At 45.7% G+C, this 26,071-nt stretch overlaps 1 protein-coding gene across 1 annotated transcript in view; it reads right to left on the bottom strand.

The window, feature by feature from the left end:
- The window catches only part of HHLA1 (HHLA1 neighbor of OC90), a 31,855-nt gene extending 19,095 nt beyond the window's left edge, over positions 1 to 12,760 (bottom strand). The window contains exons 1-7 of the mRNA XM_087864891.1: positions 12,682 to 12,760; positions 11,356 to 11,415; positions 7,930 to 7,986; positions 7,000 to 7,080; positions 6,221 to 6,304; positions 6,034 to 6,117; positions 337 to 420 (exon numbers count right to left, since the gene is read on the bottom strand). Coding sequence (XP_087721017.1) covers positions 337 to 420; positions 6,034 to 6,117; positions 6,221 to 6,304; positions 7,000 to 7,080; positions 7,930 to 7,986; positions 11,356 to 11,415; positions 12,682 to 12,760 — 529 coding nt within the window. The remainder of the gene's footprint in view (positions 1 to 336; positions 421 to 6,033; positions 6,118 to 6,220; positions 6,305 to 6,999; positions 7,081 to 7,929; positions 7,987 to 11,355; positions 11,416 to 12,681) is intronic.
- Positions 12,761 to 26,071: the final 13,311 nt, after the last annotated feature.

Below are 26,071 nucleotides of genomic sequence, written 5' to 3'. Positions count from 1 at the left end.
TGGGAGTATAGCTGTCTAGTAGAATCTGTTTTCCTGAGTCGGCCCAGATTCCCCTAACTCTGAGCCTTGGATTCTTCCTCCTAACCAGGAATAGCTGATTGGAGGATGGAGCCTTCAAATACTAGTGGTTGAAATTGGACCACACTGATTGTCTAAATAAAACTTACACAGAGGTTCCTGGCAGCCCACCTGGGGCAGGGCTTGGGGTGGGGGGCATCCACTAGCTTTGATTACATACCCATGGTGGATGCAAATTCTAGTTTTGATTATATTTTGATTAAATTTTGCAAATTTGCCAAATCTCCAATTTCCCCCACATTTTCAAGATGAACACACCTGAGAGGATGGACGTTGACTTAAAAATCTCTGTGAGGTAGCTGGTAGAATTTCCAATGATGTCCACCAGCAGGGCCGTGAAATCTGCAAGAAGGATTGAGAGGGTTTAAATTTCGGATCCAGAGACTTGAGGGGAAAAGTATCATGTATTTGGACTTTTCAGAGTAGATTTTACACGTTTGATTTCATTCAGTGTGTTGAGGGATGTTAAGGATCATATAGAGGCGGAAAGTTATATATATATATATATATATATAGTTATATATATATATATATATAGTTATATATATATATAGTTATATATATATAGTTATATATATATAGTTATATATATATAGTTATATATATATAGTTATATATATATATAGTTATATATATATAGTTATATATATAGTTATATATATATAGTTATATATATATAGTTATATATATATAGTTATATATATATAGTTATATATATATATAGTTATATATATATATAATTATAAAGATGTCTTATTTCCAGGCAGGGAGAAAACTTCTGGATCCACCATCATAATCCCCTTCCTCTTCCCATTGCCCTCTCCCTCCAAATCCCTCTGTGCCAACAGCAAATGGCTGTGAAAAGCCACATTATTGATTAATGGTTTTTCTCATTTATTGTCCCCTGTTATCACCTCTAATTGCTTTGGAATACCAAGTCCATCTCACAGGAAGCAGCCTCACAGTTAGGCAACATGAATTTACAGAGTTTTGGATTTTCAAGATGTGACGTCAACGTTAGTGGTGAGTTATAAAGAGACTAGAACCCTACACAAAACAGAACCAGGAACCCCCGCTCCTGTCCGCCTTGTTAAGAAGGCTGATGGGTGGTGATTGGGAGAATTTCCTATTTCAGGCTATCAAATCTTTGTGAACTTTCTCTCTGAGCAGGGTTTGAATAAGGGCCATTGCTTGACATGGTGGGTGCTATTGACTAATGAAAGCTCCCAACATACTTCCAGGCAAAAAGCTGCTACCTTTGCCTCTGTTCATTTATGGTTTTCCAGGATCCAACATGTTTTTGGCTTCCAGAACAAGGGATATGAATTCTAGGAGCCCCAAAAATTAAGGAAGAAGCTTCTGGTGTCATCCAGATAATTTCCTTTCATTCTTTATAAAATCACTTCTTTACTCAATGGGATTATAAACTTGGGTAGGGGGCAAGCTGACTCGAAAATACAGAACACAGAGGATTGAAAATGCAGAGTCCAGAAATGCAGGGAAATGTCATATGATAACCAATGGAATGTGCAGCACGTGAGGCCAACAGGAAGGGGACACTTCTTTACATGAACTAGAGCCATGGTGCCATCTTATCACACCTGCATGGACACACTGTTGATCTCCAGGAGAGGAGGCGTGATAGAACAGCCATGCAGATGTGGACACCTAGCCATGCAGAAGGGACGCCAGTTTGGGTGCCTCCTTTCTATGTCTCTTTAGACCAGTCTGTCCTTGGTCACATTGTGGAAACTGAGGAAGGGTAGTATATAATTATTTCTTCCATTTATTTTCTTCCCACTTCTCAATTTTTTTTGTTCATTAATCCATTTTTCTAGTAAACATTCATGGAGTGTTTACAGGGCACCAGACACCTGCCTGGTATTGGAGGATTGTGTGAGACACCATCTCTGCCCACCAGAAGCTGAGATTAGTGGGAGAGAGGGAGACTCACGAGCAGACCAGGACACTATAATCTTCTATTAACACTGCACAGAAGCCAAGACTGTGGCTCTGGAGGCAGGACACCAAGATGGAGTCCAGGTTGTGTCCCAGTTGCAGAGAGATGATGGACCTTTCCCAAGGTCCCAGAGATTGTGGTGGAGCTTGAATTTGAACTGTCTATGTTGGACCAAAAGCTCCCACTCTTCCCAATATTCCCACTACTACTCAAGCAACGTTTTACTCAACACACTGTGTGAACTCTCCCTTCAGAATGACTTTTACAATCTCTCTATGAGGCTTGGAAGAAAACCAATTATCATTATGTCAGAGACATTCTTTGTTTTGATGAAAATTTGAATCTAATTTACTAGCAATACCTATAGATGAGTGATTTCTGACTGCTTTATATATACATAGAAAATAGGGGGGAAAAGCCTTTTGCCTATCCAGTTGGTAATGGTTTACGAATGTGTCTTAGTACTTTGTGTTGACAAGGCTGTGGAAAAACATGTGCTCTCCAACATTATTGGTAGAAGTGTAAACTTATGCAAGATGTCTTAGAGGAAATTTTAGCAATTTGAATCACCACAGAATTGTTTCCCTGTCAGACAGCAATTCCATTTCAAGGACTGTATCCTACAGCATAAATAGGCCAGTGCTCCAAGTACTCCAAGTATACAGGTATTCATCATAGCATTGTTCATAATTATAACAACACTGGGGATAAACGAAGTTTCCATCAAGAAGAGACAAATTAAATACATTATGGTACATTCTTTCCACGAATACTATGAACTCATATGAAGGATGAGACATATTTATATTCATTGGACTAGAATGGTTTTAAGATGTACTGATTAGTTTAAAGGTGGATTACAAAGCTGCATGGACAACTTGGTAGATAAGGATGGTTGTCTCTCACTCTCCATTCTCCCACCTTCCTTTAGTAAGAGAACATGAAATTTCAGTTGGGCATATGGTGATTGAACATAAAACTACATTTTTGAGCCTGTTTGCAGGTGGGTGCGGCCCTAGGACTAAATTCTGGGTGATAGAGTGTGAGAAGAAGCCCTGTGGAAGTTTTCCAGACTGTGTTTATATAGTGAATGGGAATGTCCTCAGCTCCTTTCTCCTCTTCCATGTGGCTGGAACGTGGATGTGGTGGGAAATCATCCTGGACTATAGGAACAAGGGCAATGCATCATGGGAGGCAGAGCAACAAGCTAGAAGGATCCTGGGCCCCCTAAACCATCACACAGAGCAGCCCTGCTATGTTTACCCAGATGGTCATGCATGAAAGCTCTTACCTTCTACCCTCTGCCAGGTGCCTTATTTTGGGGTCTTTTGTCATATTAACCTGGTTTGTATTCTAAAAAATATAGAGAATACAGAGTGGGATGGGTAGATAGATGGGCAGATGGAAGGGGTAGGTGGGAAGGTAGATAGGTAGGTTAGAAAACTAGTTGACAGATGGCTTAGGTAGGTAGATTAGAGAGGTGGCTTAGACCACCTTGGGTGATGTGATGACCTATGGATGTTGGGATTTCAGGTATTTCTGATTTTTTTTTGATTACACTGTCCCCGTCATATGACGTGTTGACATCATAGTACATTATTTTTTAAAATCAAGAAAATTTAAGCTACTTTCATCTAGAAAAATTAAAAAGATGCAAAGACACCCCACAGGGGGGGGGGTTTAAGTCAGAGTTGAGAATATTCAAGTGAAAATGATCCAGGTCAGAAGAGTATCCACATCTTCCCCCACGACCTGCGCAATGGCAAGGTGTTCGCCTGCGTACTGCCTTTCTCGGCAGTGATCTGAGGGGAATGGACACCAGCACTTTGTGATGTGTCCATTGTCAACCTCATTAAAAAATTGTTGTGGCTTAACTGGGGAGCAGCACACTATTTTATTGGCGGTAACGATCCATGGATCAATTCTTTTCAAATAATCGTTTCAAAGGTGCAGAAATATGCTTGGGCTCACCGAGTGAAATTAGGAACTCTTTTCCTGCAGATGTGACTTCATTTTTTACATTTTATTTTTATCTTTTATAGAGTCAGGGCAGGGGCTCAGTGCCCGCATTAAACTGGCCCCCAGCAGGGGCTGATGAGAGGCTGAGGAAGCTGTGGGTATGGACAACATGTATCCGCCCACATATAATTGGTTGATAAGACTTGAAGGGCCAGTTAAACAAGATAATGGCTGTGAGGTACTTGCTGCTGGGTCTGGCAAACAGTACTCATTAAACATTACTAATTACTCTCTTTAAAATGTTCACAATATTTGTTCCAGAAATTTCACTACAAGGAATCTGTCCTTTGAAAGTAATCTAAAAAAGGGAAACATTTTATGCACCAAGATGTCCAATACGGGATTTTTAATGTTAAGAAAAACCTAGAATCCATCCAAAAGTCAACAGCATATGGCTAAGAAAATGCTGATGTTTACAGGTTATGTCATCATTACAAATGTTTGCAGACTTTGTAATATCCTGGAAAATATTTTTAAGGTTGGGTCAAGGGTTAGACCTTCCACCTTCACTCCTCACTTCTCTCACTATCTATTTTTTTTAAAGGAAAAGCCAAAGAGAGCCTTTTAAAATATAAGTTAAATCATATCACTCCTCTGTGTGGACAATCACCTTGGCTTCCTTCTTATTCAGAGTGAAAATCAAAATCCTTGCAGTGGACTACAAACTTCTACTTGATCCTCAACACCCTCCCTACTTTGCCCCCACAACTCTGAGCTCATTTCCCATGACTGTCTGCCCTGGCTCACCTGCTCTAGCCATGCTGGCCTCTCTCATCCTTACCCTGCTGCCTGGGCTTTTGCCTGGAACACTCTGTCCCCAGGTACCACAGGGCTGTCTCTCCACTTCTTGCCTCATTAGCAAAGACTTCCCTGACCACCGTATACACAGCAGTCATGCCCACCACCTCCCTCCTCCCCCTTTCCCCTGCTTTACTGTGCTCATGGTCATGTTAGTAGCCAACATACCATGTATTTTTGACTCTCTGTCCCTTCCTATAGAATCTAGTCCATGAGAGCAGGGTGAGTATGTCCACGTTGCCCACTGTGGTACCCCCACACCTGGAAGAGAGTCTGGCTCATAGAACGTGCTCAGTAAAGAACCACCGAATGTGTGGATTAGTGGTGAGAGAGTAATTTTCAGCTTTACTTTCCAGGATTCTCTAAATAGAAGGAACATCAAAGAATTTTAATTTTCAACTATAAAAGTAATACAGGAATATCCTAGCATTGAAAGAAAGATCCAGGGATACTCTCGTCCACTGCAAAACATGCTACCTTATCTTCTTTCAGAGATAAACACCTATCCGTGGTCCAGATAGGTATCTCTTCACCCGTGACAGTGCCATCTACACCTTATTTTGTAACTCTGTTTTTCTAATTAAAAATGGCATGGAAAGGTTTCCAGACGTGGGCCAAATCTGGCCACACCCATTCATTTATGCACGGCCTACGGCTGTTTACCAAAGTATAGACTATTTAACCATTTTCCTAATGATGTCTATTTGTGTTGTTTTCAGAGTTTTCTGTTAAAACAATGCTGCACAGGGGCGCCTGGGTGGCACAGCGGTTAAGCATCTGCCTTCGGCTCAGGGCGTGACCCCAGTGTTCTGGGATCGAGTCCCACATCGGGCTCCTCCGCTATGAGCCTGCTTCTTCCTCTCCCACTCCCCCTGCTTGTGTTCCCTCTCTCGCTGGCTGTCTCTATCTCTGTCAAATAAATAAATAAAATCTTAAAAAAAAAAAAACAATGCTGCACAGACATTTTGTTCTTGCCCCTTTGTTCGGACATAACTATTCCTCTAGGATAAAAACCAAGAGAAGAATTTGCTGTGAGAGTGGATGTGCACATAGCTGAGCATATTAGATCCCACCGTCTTTTCTATTTCACGCTAAGGAGGAAAAAATCGAGTCAAACATATCCGAAGGGGACAAGCAAAATCAGGAAAGCCACGAGCCTGGCGGGTAGCTCCACCCACCTGATAAGTCATTGGTCCGGTTGTTCAGACAGTAGCAGTACCGGGTGGGGAACTTGTCGGGGTCCACAGTCTTCAGGTTGGAAACTGTGAAGAGATGAGATCCACAGGGTGGTCCTGATACGGAGCCTGGCCTTATGGGCTCATTGCTCACCATCATCGCCCCCAAGAAGAGCCCAGCCACACTTACTGTTGTAAATGGCCACAGAAAACTTGTGGAAGGCAAAGGAGCTGTAGGAAGTGATGCTTAGCAAGGAGAAGAACTTCTTGGTATCTGCCAGGGAGACGGAGGTAAAAGAAGCCGTCAGACAAATGCCTCCTGACAATCATAATACTATCGATTAGTGAACAGATACTAGAAATTAAAAATACAATGAACAAATAATAAAAGTAAAAAAAAACAAAAATAAACAATAAAATACCAAACATGGAAAATAATGCACAAAATCACATAAAAGCAAACCAAAAATGGCAAAAGTATGTGTCACTTGACTCTACTTCCTGATCTGTCCCTAAGCCCTGGCAATTCTCTCACAGTGTACTTGTGACCAGAAACGCCTGCACATAGGCCACGTCTGGAATGCAGTTTGCTCTCAGATGCTGGTGAGACTCCAACGTCACGTGGATGTTTTCGACCTCATCAGGGGTCAGGTAGGACACTGCGTTCTCCGTCTGAACACGGAGAAGCTGGGGCGCAGAGACGTGACCTGTCTTGCCCATGTTGCAGAAGTAAAGCGGGTACAAGGCAGGAGGGGGCCTGGATTGTGCTTTTACAAACTGAGGGCTGCTGGAGGGGAGAGGGGTGGGGGATGGGGTGACTAGGGGATGGGCCTGAAGGAGGGCACGTGATGTGATGAGCACTGGGTGTTATACGCACCTGCTAACTTCTTGAACACTACACCTGAAATTAATGATGTACTGCAAGTTGGCTCATTGTATTTAAATTATATATATATATAAAAAAGGTACCTCTTAAAGCTCTATTCAGCATTCCGTTCACCAGCTCTGTCAGGTTCAGGGCGGACAGATCGACCGACCTTGCAGGCAGCTCTGGAATAGATTCGCAGATCATGTCACTGGCAGGCTTTTCTCGCAATGGAAGTTCCCCATTTCTGACATTCAGGCAGACGTGCCTCGTCTTTGGACATTTACCGAACTCATACCCGCAGCTGGGCACAAGGAGTTCACAGATAAAAGGCAGTGTCCGCGCTCAGCAGGTGACAGCCGGTGGCATACGTCATGACAAGTTAGATAAGAGAAGTCCACGGGAAGGACAGGAACACTTTGTGAGTAATTTATCTCTGCATTTGGAGGCAGTAAGGATGGGTGGGAAATGCTCGGGTACAATGGGAAGCCCAAGGAAATCGCCTGAGTTCTCAACGGCTCAGCGTTTGGAAATGACTACATATCTAACAGAAAATGCCCTGACTGGGTGCTGGCATCCCTGGGAGAAAGGTTTTTTTTTTTTTTAAATTCTGCAATTCTGATGGTTGGGCTCTATCCTCAGAGATTCAGGTTGAACAGGACTGGGATGTGGCCCAGACATCCCCACCAAAATCGTTCCACCAATCGGTCACTCCCCCAGACATTGATATCGGGCAGTCAAGCGGAGAGACACTGCTAGGTTAAAATCTGCCCATCTCCTGGCTATTCCCTGAACATCTGGAACAACAGCTGGCAAGGTAGAAGTAGTGGTAAATGCTCCTCTTCGTATTTTTACTAAAGCGGTCTTTTGCAATGCTTACTTAGTGCTCAGAGACTTGAGTGGCTCATAGGATCTGAAGACTGGGGAAGTGCTGCCCCAGGCTGTGGGGACTGCGAGTGGGGGTCCGGGGAAGTGGGGGAGCTCCCTTGGCAGCTGGGGCCACCCGCAGAGCCCTGGGGGAGGAGGGGACTCACCTGTGGTGTCGAGAAAAGCCACCCCTTTTTCCTTCCTCTCGTCTCCAAGGCCAGACACTGGGGAGAGAAAAGGCTTTATGGGAGACAGGGGAGCCTGCAACCCCAGCCTGAAGTAGTTGGAGAAGCCTTGGGGGTCTCTACGCAGCGGCCTTGGGCTCGGGGAAGGTCAGAATCAATGGCCCTATGAAAAGGCAGGCTCCTCTCCTGACAAGTCTCCTTGGGCTGACCTTGGCCTCGAAATCCACATTTTAATAAACAGGCAAGTTCAGATCCCCAGGCAGGGTGTCTAATCTACCCCCCCTCTCCCGGATCAGGAAACCAAAACTCAGAGTGGACAAGAAAGTTGCCGAAACAAGAGAGCCCAGAACCCTCTTCCTAAGAGCTGCAGAGCAGCGGCCTTTCCTGAACATCGGGCCACCTGCCCACTCAGTGGGGTTCGTGCTATCAAAGAAAACATCATAGGAAATCTTGAAATGCCTAAAGCATAATTCACTCTTTATTCCTTCAACAAAGACTCACTGAAGGCCAAGCAATCATGCTGAGTGTTGGGTCTAAAGAGGTCGAGGGAAAGGGGCACGTCTCCACCCCTGTGGGGCTTACGGTCTGTGCCTCGGGCGGGAGGACAAACACGCACGTGTAATTGCACGTGAGGAGTGGCAGACAGGGCACGGCGGGAGGCCGTGAGCTCCTCTATCAGGGTGCCCGGCCTGGTCTGGGGGAAGGGGAGGGCCTCCCCGCGGAGGTGATGGAAAGTTGTGACCTGAAAACTCAGCTGTTTTGGACTAGGGGCCATTATGAGCATTCGGCCATTGTTGCTATTCTTGTTGCCACGATTCTGTTCCCTGTTCCATTCCAGGGGAGCAGGTGCTCTATGCCCACTCTACAGATGGAAAAACCAAGGCAGAGACAGGCTGAAAAATGTGTTCCAGAGGCAAGTCGGGAGTCAAGGCTGGCCTAGTTACCTGTCACACCGAAGACAGCAGCCTCTTTTTCCTTTTTAACGTCTCTGTTTCCAGACACTGAAATAAAAGTTCTCATGAATGAAATAGTATAACATCCTTACAAGTCACCTTGTCCAGCATTCCCTTTGAAGGATGAGGACATTGAGGCCCAGGAAAGCGAAGTGATGTACATACGTCCCGTATCCAGGTGGTGGCCCTGTTTCCCTCCCTGGAGTCCCTGGTAATCACCTTTCTACTTTCTGCTCCTAAGAGTTTGATCATTTTGGATACTTCCTAGAAGTGGTGTCGTATCCTATTCATTCTTCTGTGACTGGCTTGTTGCACTTTGCTTAATGTCCTCCAGCTCCATCCATCTGTTCTGTATGGCAAGATTTTCTTTCTTTCTTTCTTTCTTTCTTTCTTTCTTTCTTTCTTTCTTTCTTTCTTTCTTTCTTTCTTTTTCTTTTCTTTCTTTCTTTCTTTCTTTCTTTCTTTCTTTCTTTCTTTCTTTCTTTCTTTCCTCTTTCTTTCTTCTTTCTTTTTTAAAGATTTTTACTTATTTATTTGTCAGAGAGAGAGAACGGGCAGGGGGAGCAGCAGGCAGAGGGAGAAGCAGGCTCCCCGCTGAGCAAGGAGCCTGATGCGGGACTCGATCCCAGGGCCCTGGGATCATAACCTGAGCCACCCAGGTGTCCCGATTGTCTTCCTTTTTAAGGCCGAATGTTATCTCACTGTCTGTACATACCACGTTTTCTTTATCCATTCATCTGGGGACGGAGGTTTAGGGTGTTCCCGGCTTTTCCAGCAGCTTGTGGGAACTTCCATCCAGCTAACCTCTGCCTGCTTAAGCCAGTGTACCCTTTCAGCGGATATCAAGCTTCCTGGTTAAACGCTGAAGCTTTGGGGTCAGAGGTAGGTGGGGTCTGTGGTTCTGCTTCCCGACACATGGTTGCTGGAGGAGGTGGGTTACGTGACAGCAGCAGGAACTCTGAGACAGGTGTTTGTGATCAAACAGGTGCAAAGGCGGCACCCAGCCGTCTGGTGCTCTGAGTGGCCCTCCACCTGAGCGGTCACGTGATCGGGAATCGGGGTCATGGGGGCTCAGGAGCTCCAGGCTACAGGGGTGTCCTAGGCTATGAGATCTGCAGGACTCCTGCATCTGCAAAGCCAGGTTGGTGGGCCCTGTGCAATCTTCCTAACCAAGAACTGTTCTTGAGCATGGCTCCCTCCACCAGGGAAACATATTTCCACCAGGCCTTTTTATAATTGCAAACCTGTGGGTGGGTTTTGCTAATGATATTTAAAGTGTGAACTGAACAGCCCTGAAGCAAAAATTTCAGAACGGGATGCCACACAGAAGCAGTTTTCAAATAAATTACCAGACGGATAATATAAAACTATTGTTCTCTTTTTGGATAAAAAGACCACCGTAGTAGCATCTTAAAGATAGAAGGTGTTGCCACTTTTCATACTTTTTTGTACTTCCTATTTTAATTACCTTTCATCCTTTATGATTACCTGTGGAGCGGAAATTGTTCCCATTTAAAGAGGAGGAAGTTGAAGACTCAAATAGGGGAAATATTTATTTAAAATTAAGCTGCTCATACATAAGAAATTGGTACAACTGGTGTCTGCTGGGGAAGGGAAGTGGTTGGCTGGGGACTATTTTAACTTTATACACTTGCATACCTTTTGCATTTTGAACTGCATGAATATACTAGTTAAAAATAAATAAAAATGAGGGGTGCCTGGATGGCTCAGGCGATTGAGCATCTGGCTCTTGATTTCAGCTCAGGTTATGATCTTGGGGTCGTGAGATTGAGCCCCCTGTTGGGCCCCAAGTCGGGCTCTGCCCTGGTCATGGAGCCTGTTAAAGAGTCTCTCTCTCTCTCCCTTTGCCTCTCCCCACCACTCATGCTCTCTCTCAAGTGCTCTCTCTATTAAAAAAAATATTTAAAACTGAAGAGTAATCCCCCCAACCCCACCCCTCATTATCCTGCTTGTTTACTAACAAGTTAGGAAAAGCAATTAGACCCCTGGATGTGTTCCTTTTGGTGCAATGCATTCAGTCTTGCTGTATAGCCAATTTCATACCATCAAAAAGAAAAAAGAAAAGACAAAGAAAGATGAAATTATTGCAAAGGTGATGATGGCACATGACAATGCCTCCCATTATGAAATCTTCCATGGCTCATAGAATGTCATGATCTTTGCGGATTTAATAAGATCATGAGAATCCAGGTGTGTCATGAACCGTAAAGCGAACAGCGAACCATGGAGCACTACATCAAAAACTAATGAAGTACTGTATGGTGACTAACATCATAAAAAAAAAAAAAAGTGCAAGAGCAACTCCCAGGAACTATTCCTATGACAGAGCTTGAGCATGCAATCTCCTGCTTACAGATAGAAAAAGTGAGACTGGGAGCAGCCAAAGAGTTTGTCCAAGACAGAATGAGCTGGGCAGGAGCACCTGCACCTTTACCTGTGGTAGGAAGGAAGGTCATGACCTTTTCCTTCTTGGCTTCTCCTTTAACAGCAGACACTGAAATAAGAAAGCGTTCATCAGAGAATTATAACCCAGATTTGACAGCAGAAGGTATTTAATTCAAAATACTCATTTTAATGATGAGAAAGTTATGATCTGAAACAGTGACGTGTCTTGTTTAAAATCCCACATGTAGTTTGTTCATTCAATTCAGTCATCGAATATTTATTGATCAACGATAACAACACTAATGAGTGACAGTGTTGTTCAGCAGCTGGAGTTTAATAAGCATCGTGCGTGTTAGGTGCTGGGGATACCATGTTGAGCAAGCGGGTACAGATCCCATCCTTACGGAGCGTAAGTCTAGTCAGGAAGGCAGATGTGGAAGAAAAGAAGACCCAAGAATATTATTACAAAATATGTTGAATATTTTAAAGGGCACTTGGAAGGTGTGTAACAGGGGGCCTGACTCATTTCAGTGGTCTGAAAGCTTTCCCTGGGGGGTGATGTGCTGTCGAGATCTGGAGAACGAATAACACCTGAGTAGGATATAACTGGCTGGGGGTATTCAGAGTGTGGATGACAGTGTGCGCCCAGGGACTCAGGTGGGCACAGTTACTACTGTGAGCAAAGGCCAACAGTCATAGAGCACAAAGAATGGAGGAGACAGGGTATTGTAGGAACTGGTGATGGCGAGGCGGGCAGGGTTGTGTACAGCATGTGAATGACTTGGGATGCCATCCAAAGAGAAGTAGGAAGTCACTGCATAATTTGGGGTGGGTGGAATGAGAGAGAAGCCTGGGAGGTTACCTACTGAGATGTATGAAAAGATCACCCAGGCTGGTGAGGGGACAATAGACCATGGAGAGGGAAGAGGAGACACAGGGGCTGATTTAGAAAGCTCTCTTAGTGGTCCAGAAAAGAGAAGATACAGATTTGAGCAAGAGTTGTAACAGTGGAGGTGAAGATAATTCTGTTGCAGAAATGGGACTCAGTTCAAAAAGTCAGAGGACAAAACCAGAAATGGGGAATTCGTATTGCCATTTGATCAAACTCATTTGATCAAACTCATTGGCTTAATTCAACAGCAGAAGTTGATTCCTTGTTTATATCAATACTTGCTGCAAATTGGTGGGGAACCTGCTCCCCACAGTCACTCAGTGACCAGATTAACGGAGCGTCACTGCCTTGTAGTTCTCCGTCTGGTCCCTGTGGGCTCCTTCGTGGTCCCTGAGACACTGGCTGCTGCCATTCTCTGAAGCCCAATGAAAACCCAAACTCTGCGTATACAACAGACACTTCTTGAACTCCGAGTGGACCCACCTGTGTTCCAAAGGGACAGGACACACGTAAGACCCACGCATAGCCTCACCGGAGGACCAGGTACCAGGAAGCCCGGCATGTCTATGATACTCTGGCCCACCTGGAAGCAAGCAAGCAAGCCCTTGGAAGAAAGAGGTTGGATTACTAGGGGCATTGATGCAGACAATCCTTGAGTCATTGGAAATACAACCTGTAGAAGGCTTTCAATAGCTAGGATAGGTTAGGTTATGCTGAAGTAACAAATTAACTCCACCATCTCATTGGCTTAATTCAACAGCAGAAGTTGATTCCTTGTTTATATCAATACTTGCTGCAAATTGGTGGGGAACCTGCTCCCCACAGTCACTCAGCGACCAGATTAACGGAGCGTCACTGCCTTGTAGTTCTCCATCTGGTCCCTGTGGGCTCCTTCGTCATTGGTTCACTGTGGCTGTGGAAGGGACAGAACTGGAGGATTATGCATCCCTCTTATACACTCTGGCAGGAAGTGCCCTGCTCACTTTTGTTTATAGCCCATGCCAGAATTCCTCCCGTGGCCCTGGCATCACTGCAGAAATCTGAGAGTCTGGGAGGGGGACGCATGCATAGTCACACACCATCAGTGTCTCTTCCATGGGTTTTGTGGCTGTTTAGCTGGGAAATACCCTCCAAATACAGCATCACTGCTGCTTATAAATAGGGAGATAATATCCGAGTGTATGGGAGCGTTCACATTCCTTCCTCGTCTGCAGCATGGTGTGCCAGTCACTGGCTCTGCAGAACCAGCATGACAGTTCAAGCTGCAAAGCTGAGACTAGTAAGAATAATGGTGAAAAGTTATTGAGTGCTTTCTACATGCCAGGCACAGAATACTGCCCGATGCAGGTGAGGTTATCACTTAGTCATTGCCATATCTGCATGGGTAATAATCATGTAATGCCCATGTCACATACGGACTGCACAGGCTTGCTTTGAAGAGAGCAGAAATTTTGGGCACCTGGGTGGTTCCATTGATTAAGCGTCTGACTCTTGATTTCAGCTCAGGTCATGATCTCAGGGTTGTGAGATCAAGCCCCAAGAGTCTGTTTGAGATTCTACCTCTCTCTCTCTCTCTCTGCCTCTCCCTTCCTCTCTCTCTGTCTCACTCACTCACTCACTCTCTCTCAAATAAGTAAATCTTTTTTTTCTTTTTAAAAGAAAAGAACAGAAAGTTGCGATTGGTAGAGAATGTAATAGACCTTGGAGAGGAGGAGAAAAGTTAAGAGAAAGTGCCCTGGGGTTGGGAAAATGTCTCAGGAGCTGAGCGTCTTTGTGGCAAAACGTATTTTAAGAAGTTCTGCTGTCCATTCGCAATGGAACTGCCTTTGGAATTTTCTTGAAATGTCGTGGTAAACATTTAAATTGCTTTTGAATTATGGGTAGATACTGGAATGGGGTTTCTTCTAAATGCCACCCTGGACTGAGACGGGCCTTACCGGGGGGCAAGAGGCTAGGGCTTTCTTGGAGTTCTCTTATTCTCATAAATCTGTTTACTCTCTGAATCTGCTTTCCTCATCTGCAAAATGGGGATAAGAAACTTAGCTCATTGGGTCTTTGTGAGGATTTAAGCTAATGAGTCCAAAGCATTTACCCAGGGTCTGTCACACAGTAGGTGCTCAAAACATACACCAGTCATTGTGTGTTGGCTGGTAACACAGGGACAGATCGGACGTGCCCTTTCTTCAAGCTGGTCTATAACTTAGAGGAGACGGACACACGAGCCATTAATTCACACTCAAGGCCAACTGAGCTGCATTCTCCATAGAGAGATTTACAGTGGGGAGGAGAGAGAGGAACAGACAGACAGGCTGGTGAGTCCAGGACTTAGCACACTCTCCAGCAAAGGGATACGGGGTGAGGTGGGCAGGCGACAAGGCAAACTGCATGAGGATTCTTTCCTCTGGCACCTCGGCTGCTATGGAAACATCACCTCACCTTTCTGAGCCTCGTGTGTAAAATGGACAGAGTCTTGGCGACCTTGAAGGTATTTCGTGAAGATTAAATGAGATCCAGAAATACAGCACCTCGCACAATCTCTGGACTAGGGTAGGTACTTACGAATCTTAATTCCTTTCTTGTTCTCTTTTTCTCTTCCTCCCCCTCCCCCCCTCCATCTCCATCCCGGGGCCCCCACATCATAGCAGAGGCATGAACTGGTACAAATACATAGTTGAAAAATAATTATCCACATCGATAGAATGGATGCGTTTCCCTTTTTTGGCTCCTGCTTCACCGTGTGAACCAGTCTTCCATTTACAAAGAGGAAACACGCTAACATTTATTACCTTAAGAATGCATTTTTCATTGATTTTTTTTTTCTTGGAGAAAAATGCATTTTTCCTTCTGTCTAGTTTTTCAGTTTTGGCCATTGACTCAATCAACTGTGTGTCTGGAGTGGGGTTGCCAAATTGAGCAAATGAAAAGACAGGACACCCAGTTACATTTGAATTTGAGATAAATCATGAATAATTTCCTTAATATATCTCAAGCGGTATTTGGAACTACCCTAGTTTGGAAAATGAGGGAATTTTATTAAAAAGAACTCCTTTTACCGCAGGCTGGAGGTGGTCCGACCCAGAAGTATTGCTTGGGGAAGTCTCTGCTTCACTGAACATGAGCTGAGAACTGTAAGCGTCCCACCCTCTAGCCTTCAGAGAGCTCTCTCTCCTTGTTCAAGCATTTCCACATCAGTGAGTGCCCCATCTAAGCTGCTGTTTGCTTTGAGCCCCATCGGACCCCAGAAAGGACCAATGAGAAGATGGAGAGAGATGTAGGCTGTGTACGGTGGTTCGTGGGGCCGGGGAGGCTCTGTCCACCCCGCAGCTTAGACAAGCACAACGGGCTGGATTTTGCCTGTCAGCCAAACTAAGGAGGTCAGGTGTTCCTTGATGACCCCTGGGGAGCCTAGTCCACTAGGGCAGGAGGAGGGGCTGGGGTTAGGTCAGAGACACTTGATTTTAATCTAGCGTTGGCCATTGACTGTTGCTGTCTAGATCAAGGTACTTGACCTTCATTCGGTTAAAAACAGTTGAGGGGTGCAGGGCATTACCAGCATGACCCTGGAGCCCGACTGCATGGGTTTGCTTCCCGACCCTACCACTCGCTTGCAGCACAAGTCACTGAGCCTCTCCATGCCTCAGTTTCCACCCAACACTCTCCTGAGGACTAAAACATGTTATTTGTAAAATACAGTAAACAACGGCTGGCACAGAGCAAGTACCATATACGTGTTTAATCAGTAAACGTACTGAGAAGACATCGGCCCTCCAGTAGTAAGCAAGACAGACCCTATTCCTCATTCCGACAGAAATACAGTCCTCCAAGTTCTATCTTACAAAGACTGCATCAGATGTCTAAAAATTTATCCTCAAACTAAGTTATCATTTCAGTGCATTCCCCGTGGCTCTTATTGGATAATTATTCACGAATCATTGTTTTCTTCAGTGACATTGGCAGAAGAGCTAGTCGTATGACAATGTGACAATAATAATAATGTGTTGACGAGGGTCAGACTATGCTGACCCTGAATATGCCATCGAAGACCAGTGAGAATGAACGGAGGCAGAAACAAACCTTCCCAGAGCCTCTCTTACCTGATTAAGACCAGAAACTTTTTTTTTAAGATTTTATTTATTTATTTGAGAGAGAGAGAGCATGAGAAAGCACAAGCAGGGGGAGCAGCAGACGGAGAGGGAGAAGCAGGCTCCCTGCACAGGACTTGATCCCAGGACCCCGGGATCATGACCTGAGAGAAGGCAGACCAACTGAGCCACCCAGGTGCCCCAAGACCAGAAACTTCTGAAAATGAGGACTGTTATAAATCCCCTCTTCCTGGAAAGTCACATCAAAATGGGTCTGCACACACAAACCCTATCTTACACCAAAATAATCCCTATCTTCCATTAGTTTCTCCATATCTTTATCTTTTCCCAATTTAGCACCCTGGGAGCTCAAAACCCTTTTTCTGTCCTTGTCACTTTCCCACAAATTTATCATCCTTCTGTTAAAATGATAGGTAAGCCTCAGGCCTGACCAGATCTTTTCATTTCATTTCTGGGAGGCCCGCCATATGCATATGACATAAACCTTTTCTCCTGTTAATATGTCTTTTGTCAGTTCAGTCTGCACGGCCCCAGTCCCTGAACCTAAGAGATGGTACAGAAACCGTGTTTTTCACTCTCCAACAGTATAACTTATGGAACCTGCATTTTGGGGCATTGTGTCTGGCATTTTACCTTCATAAGCATCTCTTGGGAAGGACACAGATATTTCCATCATAGGAGAGCAGGACCCAGGGATCAGAGGTGGAATCCCCTGCTCGTGGTCCCCCAGCCACTAAGTGGGAGCACTGGGTTTGAACCACAGTCTCTCAGACATGAAAGTCTGTTTCCTTTTTCACCATGCTCCCCTCTACCCTCTTCCCCTTCTACATACCACCCCGGAGTGCCACGAGTGCCTCGAAAGGCTTGATATTGTAAACAAACAGAACTGATCATTTCAAAGTGCTTTGGTGGGCAGAAGGGGTTAGAAATCCAGTCACGCTCCTGGGAGAAGGGACGAGAAGTGCTGTTACACCCGATGAGCCAAGAATCTGCCCAAGAGTCTTGTCAAGTGCACTCACGATATGTCTGCATTTTAATGGCAACACCCCTGGAGCTGGAAACGTGAATGGAGGGAGCAAAGCTGCTGGAGCCTTAATTAAACATTGTGTTGCTTCCAATTAACAAAGATTACAGATCCACCAAGGTTCGTTTGGCCGGCCAAGTAAACCTACCTTCCTCACCGTACTTTGCAGCCAAAAGATGCCCAATGAGATACAGACTAATGGCCCTGCTCCATGGAGAGGCGAAAACTCACACAGACGCCCCACCTCGTGTGGGGCGGCCCCAGCGAGAGCCTCAGGGTTCTCAGTACCTTATGACATGTTCCCTCGGCAACCTTCCACGCAGGGATCAGCTCCCTCTTCCTGCGCAGGACCCCGAGGCTGGGGGGTGCCGGACAGCTTGCCCAAACTCCTTCAATCGCTGAGTGGCACCTGGCTTCACACCCGGACAGGCGGTCGGCTCTAAGGCCCGGGAGACAAGCCCAGAAGGCGAGCTTCTGCCTCTTTAAGAAGAGTTAATGCAGAAAGAGAAGTGAAGAATCTAGCATTTGTTGACTGTCTGATATGTTTGAGGAAACCAAGGCTCAGACCAGCGAATAGCCCAACAGAACACAGCCAGGACTAAAACCCCCCTGTCTGTTTTGCCACCCAAGTCTGTGATTGGTTGGCCACCGACTACGAATGGATAATTTTTAGATGTTGCTTTGCTATCAGCCAGTTTTTAGGGCATTCTTTTATCCCCATTCCAATTTTTTTGGATTAAAGATGATGTTTCCTTTATCATAGATGTGAGGACGAGCGGTCCCCCCAGCGAATGACTGCATTAAGATTCTAATCAACAGTTTAAGGGAAAAAAGCCAGAAAGAGACCTGTGATCAAGGGGTAAAGTCTTCGCTTAAGTGCAATGTAGATAGTGGGTGATAGAAACTTCTCTCCTATCATTCGGCAACCAGGAGCCCAGAGCTGGGGAATTAGAGCAGAGGCATCCCTTATCTGGTTTCGTGCTTTGGGGAAGAGAGGAAACCAAAGGGTTTTAAAGCATCTACAATGTATGACTTACCTGTCTCCTGAGCAGGATAAATGACTTCAAAGAATTTAAGCAGCCAGAAAGATTAACAGCTGAGTCAGAACTGTGGGGTTTATATGAGTTCTTAGTGAAAGACAGAGAGGGTGGGAGTGGGGAAAGGCTTGATAACTTTGCTTTAAATCCTTCGGAAAAAAAAAAAAAAGAAGAAGAAGAAATAATAATCCTACCAAGAACTCAGGGCAGTGAAACAGGATCAACTCCGTCGGAAAAAAATTGCCTTTGCTAAGGGGCTGAATAGACTCCGTGAGCAGAACCACAATGCACCGATTCAGCGTGGGATGGGAAGCCTCTTCTGACAGTAATTACGTGTACTGAAGGAGCAGAACAGGATCACTAGGTGATGATTTTCCCTTCCTGTTGTAAAGGTCTGTTAGCCAGGCATCACCTGGCATGCGGGCTGGCGGAAGTCTTCTGAAGAAATGGCTAGGTACTGTCGGTCAATTTTAGCAGGTGCCCGGAGCGGGGCAGGCAAGCCTCGCCCCACTGCAAGTTTTTGTAAGGCCTAAAATGTTGTTACAGTTTTAAATGATTAAAAAAAAAATTGAAGTGTATTTCGTGACCTGTAGCAATGATAGGAAATTCACATGTTGGTGTCCACAAATAAAGTTTTATTGGCACATTGTGACGTGCATTCATTTACGTGCTGTGTGAGGCTGCATTTGTGCTGAAAGGGACAGAGTTGAGGAGTGATGGCAGAGACGTATGGCCCACCCAGCCTGAAATGTTGACCGTCTGGCCCTTTACAGGAAATGTTTGCTGACCTCAGGCCCGGAAGCACCTGCAGAGTCGGGTTCCCACTCTGACCACCCAAGTTCAAGGTTGATTTTTCTTCTCCAGGCTGCTGGCTTTCCTGTTAAGTTGTCACCTTGCTGTTCCACCCTGCTTCTCTGAACGCATTTCCCTTATATCAGCCAGAGAGATCTTGTTTTAAACAACTTCGCTGAGGTACAATTTGCATACTATTAAATCCACCCAGTTTTCAGTGTACAAGTCAATGGCTTCTAGATAGTTTAACAAGTTGCCTAACATGACCACAATCTAGATTTTTTTTATAATAATATTTTTTATTATATTATGTTAGTCACCATACAGTACATCCCTAGTTTTTGATGTAAATTTCCATGATTCATTACTTGCGTATAACAGCCCGAATATATTTGTCACCCCAGTAAGAACTTTGTGCCCATTTATGGTTAATCCTCCTACCCCTTCCCCAGATGCAGGCAACCGCTTACTTTTCATTCCTATAGACTGGCCTTTCCTGGACATTTCATTTCCATAGAATAACAAATATGTGATCAGAGGGCTGCCTGGGTGGCACAGCGGTTAGGCGTCTGCCTTCGGCTCAGGGCGTGATCCTGGCGTTATGGGATCGAGCCCCACATCAGGCTCCTCTGCTATGAGCCTGCTTCTTCCTCTCCCACTCCCCCTGCTTGTGTTCCCTCTCTCACTGGCTGTCTCTATCTCTGTCGAATAAATAAATAAAATCTTAAAAAAAAAAACAAAACAAATATGTGATCAGAGAAGTCTTTCTAAAGCATGAATCGGATCAGGTCACGATCTTGCTTAAAATTCTCCCATAGTCCCCAGTACCTAGACTAGAATTCCACAGCTTTACCCTGGCCCACAAAGGCTCACAAGGCTCCCCTCTTCTTACGTCTTTAGCCACATGTCACAGTATTTTTTCCCTTGTTCATAGCGTTGGAGTGCCAGCCCCCGATACTTCTCCCTGGCTGTTCCCTCTGATTGGAATGCTCTTCCCCGGTCTTCTCTAAGGTCTGGCCCCTTCCTAGCCTTCAGTTTTCAGTGTGAATACTGCCTACCAAGGAGTGTCTGTCACCAAAGGATGCTCTTGCAATCACTCTGCTTATCATTATAAATTCTAATTATTCTGTGTATTTATTAGCTTGATTATGGTCTGTTTCCCTGCAGAGTTGTCCGATTCATGGGATCCGGGTCCTCCTGTGTCATATTCACCACCGTGTTCCAGGATCTAGTGTGATGCTTGACATAAATATTCGTCGAAGGAGTGAATAAATCAGTTATTATTCAGCTAGACCTTTGATAAAACCTCCTTACCGGTCTTTCTCCTTTTTGATCCATCCTCCCTATTTCTGTCCGGTATAAACATAATGCAAACTATACATGCAATTTACAATCTTCTAATAGCCACATTTAAAAAGTAAAAATGAATCAGGGGAAATGAATTTTGAGAATGTATTTTAGTTAACACGATATCTCTAAAACAGTATCTCAACATTAAAATCAATCTTGAAAATTATTAATAAGATTTTTCTGTACCAAGTCTTCAAAAGCTGGGGTGTAATTTGCACCTACAGCATCTCTCAATTTGGACCAGTCTTATTTTACACGCTCAACAGTCACCCATGGCTGGCGGCTACCATGTTGGGCAATGCCACCTTCGAAAATCAGAGTGATTTTCCCAGGCCACAAAACTGACCACGTCACTCCCCCTTCACTAGCACCTCATCCCCTCTCAGATGAAGCCTGGGTGTGCTAGTCTGGCCCCCGCAGAGTTCCCCAATATCAGACACCGCCCCCTCCCTCCCCTATCTCTGTCATCCCCGGATGTTCTGCTCCACCAACAGCAGACAGCCTGGCCTTCTTACTCCGACCACGTTCCTGCCACTCCCCTTCCCGTGGGTCTTGCTCTCGCTGGAAGGCTAGGAGCAAGGGAGAAAGCAACATGAGATATTAGTAAATAATTAGGAAGCCCTAGGGGCCAGGGTGAGGGACTGGGATTTAATTTAGCTGCTGGAAACAGCTGTGGGAGGGTTTCAGCAAAAGAGAGACATGATCTAATTCATGCTTTTAAAATAGGCCTTTGGCTGCTACTTGCTCCTTTCATCTACCCACACCCCAATCTTCACCTCATCCTTTTTTTCCCTCTTCTCTTTTTTCTTCTTTTTTTCAAAGATTTTATTATCTATATAAGAGAGAGAGAGAGAGCATGAGCGAGCACGGGGAGGGGCAGAGGGAGAGAGAGGGACAAGCAGACTCCCCGCTGAGCTATCTTGGGGTTCTGGGATCGAGCCTCACTTCATCCTCTTTATCTTCACCTCCAACATCCCCTCTACCAGGAAGCCTTCTTGGATTACCTCCCATCCCATTAAGGGTAGTGCATTCGTGTTTGTCTTAGCCTGCTGTACGGGGGTGATCTGTTTGCTTGTCTGTCTCCCTCAGGAGGCTGTGCATACCTTCATGGCAGGTCCCCTGTACTTCGAGTGTCCTGCACCCTTAGTCCCTACCCTGGAGTCTGACAGACACGGGACACCCAGCACTTTGACGACTGAGTGCACGAGTGTTTGTTTTCTGCCCTTGGTCTTTCATTCGGCTCTCAGAGGACTCCTACTAGTAGCCTTTTTATTTCCTGGGCCTATCACTTTTTATTTATTACTCTGCCCTATTCAATCTGCATCTCAGATGAATCCTGGAATGTAGATGCTGGAAGGGACTCATTGGGTTTCTCTTTCTCACTCAGCGTTCCTTGAGCTCCTCCTCAGGGCAGGTGTCATGCTAAGGACTGGGGGCACAGCAGTGGAGAGTTCTTGGTCCTCACCCCCAGGGAGCTCACTGTCTGTGAGTCATGGATGATTACAACACAGCATGAGCAGGGACACACAGGAGCGTGACAGCACCAGAGAGTCCACCACACTTGATCTAAAGTGTGTCAAGGAAAGCTTCCTGAAGGGCCAAGATTTTAAATGACACTTGCAGGATAAACATTTCAGAGCTCAAGGGTGGGGGAGAGTAGTGTTTCTGCAGACTTTGATGTGTATTAGAATCTTCTGGAGGGGGTGCCCGTGTGGTTCAGTGGTTTAAGTGACCTGACTCGATTTCAGCTCAGCTCATGATCTCAGGGTCCTGGGATCAAGCCCCATGTTGGGCCTTTGCTCAGCGTGGAGTCTGCTTGGCCCTCTCCCTCTGCTCCTCCCTCCATCTCTAAAACCAACCAACCAACCAACCAACCAAGAGATAAAATCTTAAAAAAAAAAAAAAAGAATCTTCTGGTGGGCTTATTAAAATCCAGATTGCTGGGCGTGGCCCCAGAGTTTCAGTCTAGTCTGACTGGGGCCAGAGAATTTGCATTTCTGATGAGCCCCCAGGTGCTGCTGACGTGGTGGCCAGAGACAGAAGCTGCACAGAGACCGTGGACGTTAGCACAGCCTGGGAGCAAGTAGCAAAGGCAGGTGGTTCAGGCTGGCTGGAACCCTCTCAGGAGGTGGGAGAGGTGGGGGATGTTGTTGGAGAAGGATGAGGTCAAATCCTGCCTACAGGAGTAACACATGTTGCGACCCAGCTCTGAATAACCGGGTGAAGATCGGGTGAAGATCGCTTGCTCTCCAGGCTTGTACATTTCAGTCTGGGGAGATCAGTTACCTCCAACTCACTTTCTTCATCTGTGAAACGGAGATCACGACAGCAGCCTCCGCGGAAGGTTATCGGGATTGAAGGGTCACAAGGAAAGAGCTTACAGCACCTGGTTGCTGGCAAACATTTGATCATTGTTACCATTATCTGCCTGGAAAGATCTCATTTCCGCACTTTTGGCTGATTGCCGTGAGACATGCCTGTTGTGCTCACAATAACACTTCTGGCTGAGGCAGGGGGAACAAAAGCCACAACCCTGGTCTGGCTTCTGTGATTTGCAAGCTGTGTGGCCTTGGTCAGCTGCTTAACCTCTCTGAGCCTCATTTTCGGATACTTAAAAACACAGTACAAAAAAGACAAATAGTGCATGATTCTGCTTTCATGAGGTCTCTAGACTGGTCACAATCACAGAGACAGAAAGTAGAATGGGGATTGCCAGACTGGGGAAGGGGTATGGGGAGTTAGTGTTTAATGGGGACAGAGTCTCCGTTTTACAAGATGAAAAGAGTTCTGGAGGCAGATGGGGGGATGGCTGCCCAACGGTGTGAACATACAGGATGCATGGAACTGCACTCCTGAAATGGTCATTGTGGGCTATCTCTACTCGAAGCCCCGTTCACCGCCTCTCTCTCAAAGCCACTCCCATCAGGCATCAGACCAGCATCCCAGGAGGACTGACCTTGTCAAGGTCACCATGACCCCCACATGGCCAATTCCTTCTCTCACTCAACTTTTCAGTAGCACTTGGAGCCACCAGTTGACCCCTTGCTCCTTGAGACCAGGTCTGCTCTCGGCATCCCCAGCATCACATCGTCCTGTTTTTCTTCTCTCTTCAACTGCTCTGCTCAGCCTCCCCTGCTGGGACCCCTCATCTCCCTGACCGCTGGACCTTGCCGGGTACAGTCCTTGGATGTATTCTTTCTTCTCTCTACACTTGCTCACTCGGGGATGTCATCTTGCCTCGTGTTATTTATATGTTGTTGGTCAATTGATCAATAGATAGATGACAGATACAGAGATGCAGCCTCAGCCCCTAAGAATCTCCCTAACTACACACTCAACCACGTACAAAATGTTTCCACTAGATGCCCCACGTGCATCTCAAATTTAACATGTAAAAAGCCAAATTCGGAGCGCCTAGGTGGCTCAATTGGTTAAGTGTCCTACTCTCGATCTCAGTTTGGGTCTTGAACTCAGGGTTTTGAGTGCAAGCCCCTCATTGGGCTCCATGCTGGGTATGGAGCCTACTTAAAGAAAAATATAATTCATGTCCTTCTTGCAAAACCGGCCCCTTCCTTAATCTACTCCTATCTCAGTTGATGATACCTTCATTCTTCCAGGTACTCACTAAAGAATTTTACACTTACCCTGGATCCTTCTGCTTCTTTCACACTTAACATTCAATTCATCAGCAGACCTTGCCTTTTTGACTCTTCAAATATATCCAGATTCTAAACACTTCTTACCACTTCCGGCACTGCCGCTCTGGTCCAAGCCACTCTTGGCTCTCACCTAGATAATTACTAATGTGGTGTGGCCTCTGATGAACCTCCCTGCTTCTGCCCTTGCTTTTGTTAGTGGATTCTCAATATAGTGGCCGAAGAATCTTTTGTTAGTGTAAATCAGGTCTAGTCACCTCTCTACTCAGACCCCTGCAGTGACTTCCCATCTGACTCTGAGTGAAAGCAAATGTCCTTATAATGCCCAGGAGGCCATTCATGACCTGACTTGCTGCTTCTCTAATTTCATCTCTTACTCCTGTTTCCTCTGCTAATTCCCTTGCCCTCCACTGGCCTGACACTGACCTGCCCAGAACCAGAAGATGAACTGCTGGGAATGTTTTCATACTTGATGTGGAAGCAAGATCCAAGGACAATTGGACTTTTCTCACGGGGGACACCTTACACGGCTTCAATGAGGGGAAGCCACTGGGTCCCATGACAGTTAGATGGCCAAGCTCATTGTTGGGAGCTGACATTAGTAGGAATGATACCTGGCTCCCAGGAGTATCTGGGATGCTGGGCTATGAATGGGCTGTTGCTCCATTTGTGTAGATTGAAAGAGATTTTCTCAGGGATATAATTTTCATGCTCTTTCTCTGTCGTACAGCTGCGTGAGACCGGAGGTGGGTAAGTTTTGTTGGGGGAGGAGTAGGTCCTTGCAGAGTGGAGGCTCTTCTTATAACTGTGAAGTCAGCCACAGGACTTTCTGATGACATATGTGGACCTTGGAACTGGATGATAACCTTCTAGAAGAAAAGCAGTTACCTACCCTGGTTCCTGGAGGCTACAGGTATAATTTTAACAATGAATCACGTTCATGGACACCATGACCAGCTTGCCCAGTGTTGGCCAACTTTGTCCTTTGACTTACAGATTGCATTGTGGCAACCTAGCTTGCCTTTGTGTATGTAGTGTTTTCAAGCAGGCTCATTTACCAGATGCTTCTGTCAGCCCACCCTGTGTCCCCTCTGCTCACCTCTGAGTTTACCTGCTATTGTGCTAAACAGGTTGCAGCCGGCCGGCAGCTCCATTGGCCATGTCTCTCTGCTCCTCTGCCTTAGGGTTTTGGCATTTTGGGGCTTGCTCTGCTGTAGCACAGGGAAACCTGACAGAGTAGGGGATTAGGCACCCCACGAGGCAACCCTCCACCAAGGAAGAATGCATGTCAGTGGATGAATGTCCCAGATTCCTGTCTCAAGGTGGAATAGTCCTTTGGTACATTTTACATAGGTTCTCATAGGGTTCCTGGTGGAATTGAGCCCAGTTGCCCAGGGATTAACTCATTCTTCATTGGCTTGTCTCCCTCCCTGTTCCATAATCCGAACTCTCAGTTGTGTTTTCTGGAATTACTTTCCAAATAAACTCCCTGTACCCACCATCTTGTCTCTATTATTTTGGAAACCCAAATTAAGGCAACCTGACATGCGGGCACAGGATAAAGTAAAAAACTGTCACTCACTGAACATTTACTGTGTTAGATCCTTTGCTGACTTCCCTTCAGACATCAACTCAAACTCCCCACTTTCCAGATAATGAACTAAGGCATCAAAATATTCAGTAATTCCCCAGGGTTTCCCACGCCAACTCCTTCCTCATGAGAAAACATCCCTTCCTACTTACTGACACTAGAGAGAGGCAGTCTGATGTGAGCTTTCCTGACTTCCTCCCCCACAGTCTCTCGGAGCCACCCATTTGTTCTTCCTCCCACATGGCTTAGGAGGTGAACCTTCTACAAAGGAAGTAGCATGAGGCTTGGGGTTGGGGGTAGGTGGTCCTGGGTTCCAATTG

This window comes from Ursus americanus, chromosome 9 (assembly GCF_024610735.1).
Source record: "Ursus americanus isolate L20-20 chromosome 9, mUrsAme1.1.p, whole genome shotgun sequence".
Lineage (NCBI taxonomy): Eukaryota > Metazoa > Chordata > Mammalia > Carnivora > Ursidae > Ursus > Ursus americanus.
This window is presented reverse-complemented; position numbering and strand designations above follow the sequence as displayed.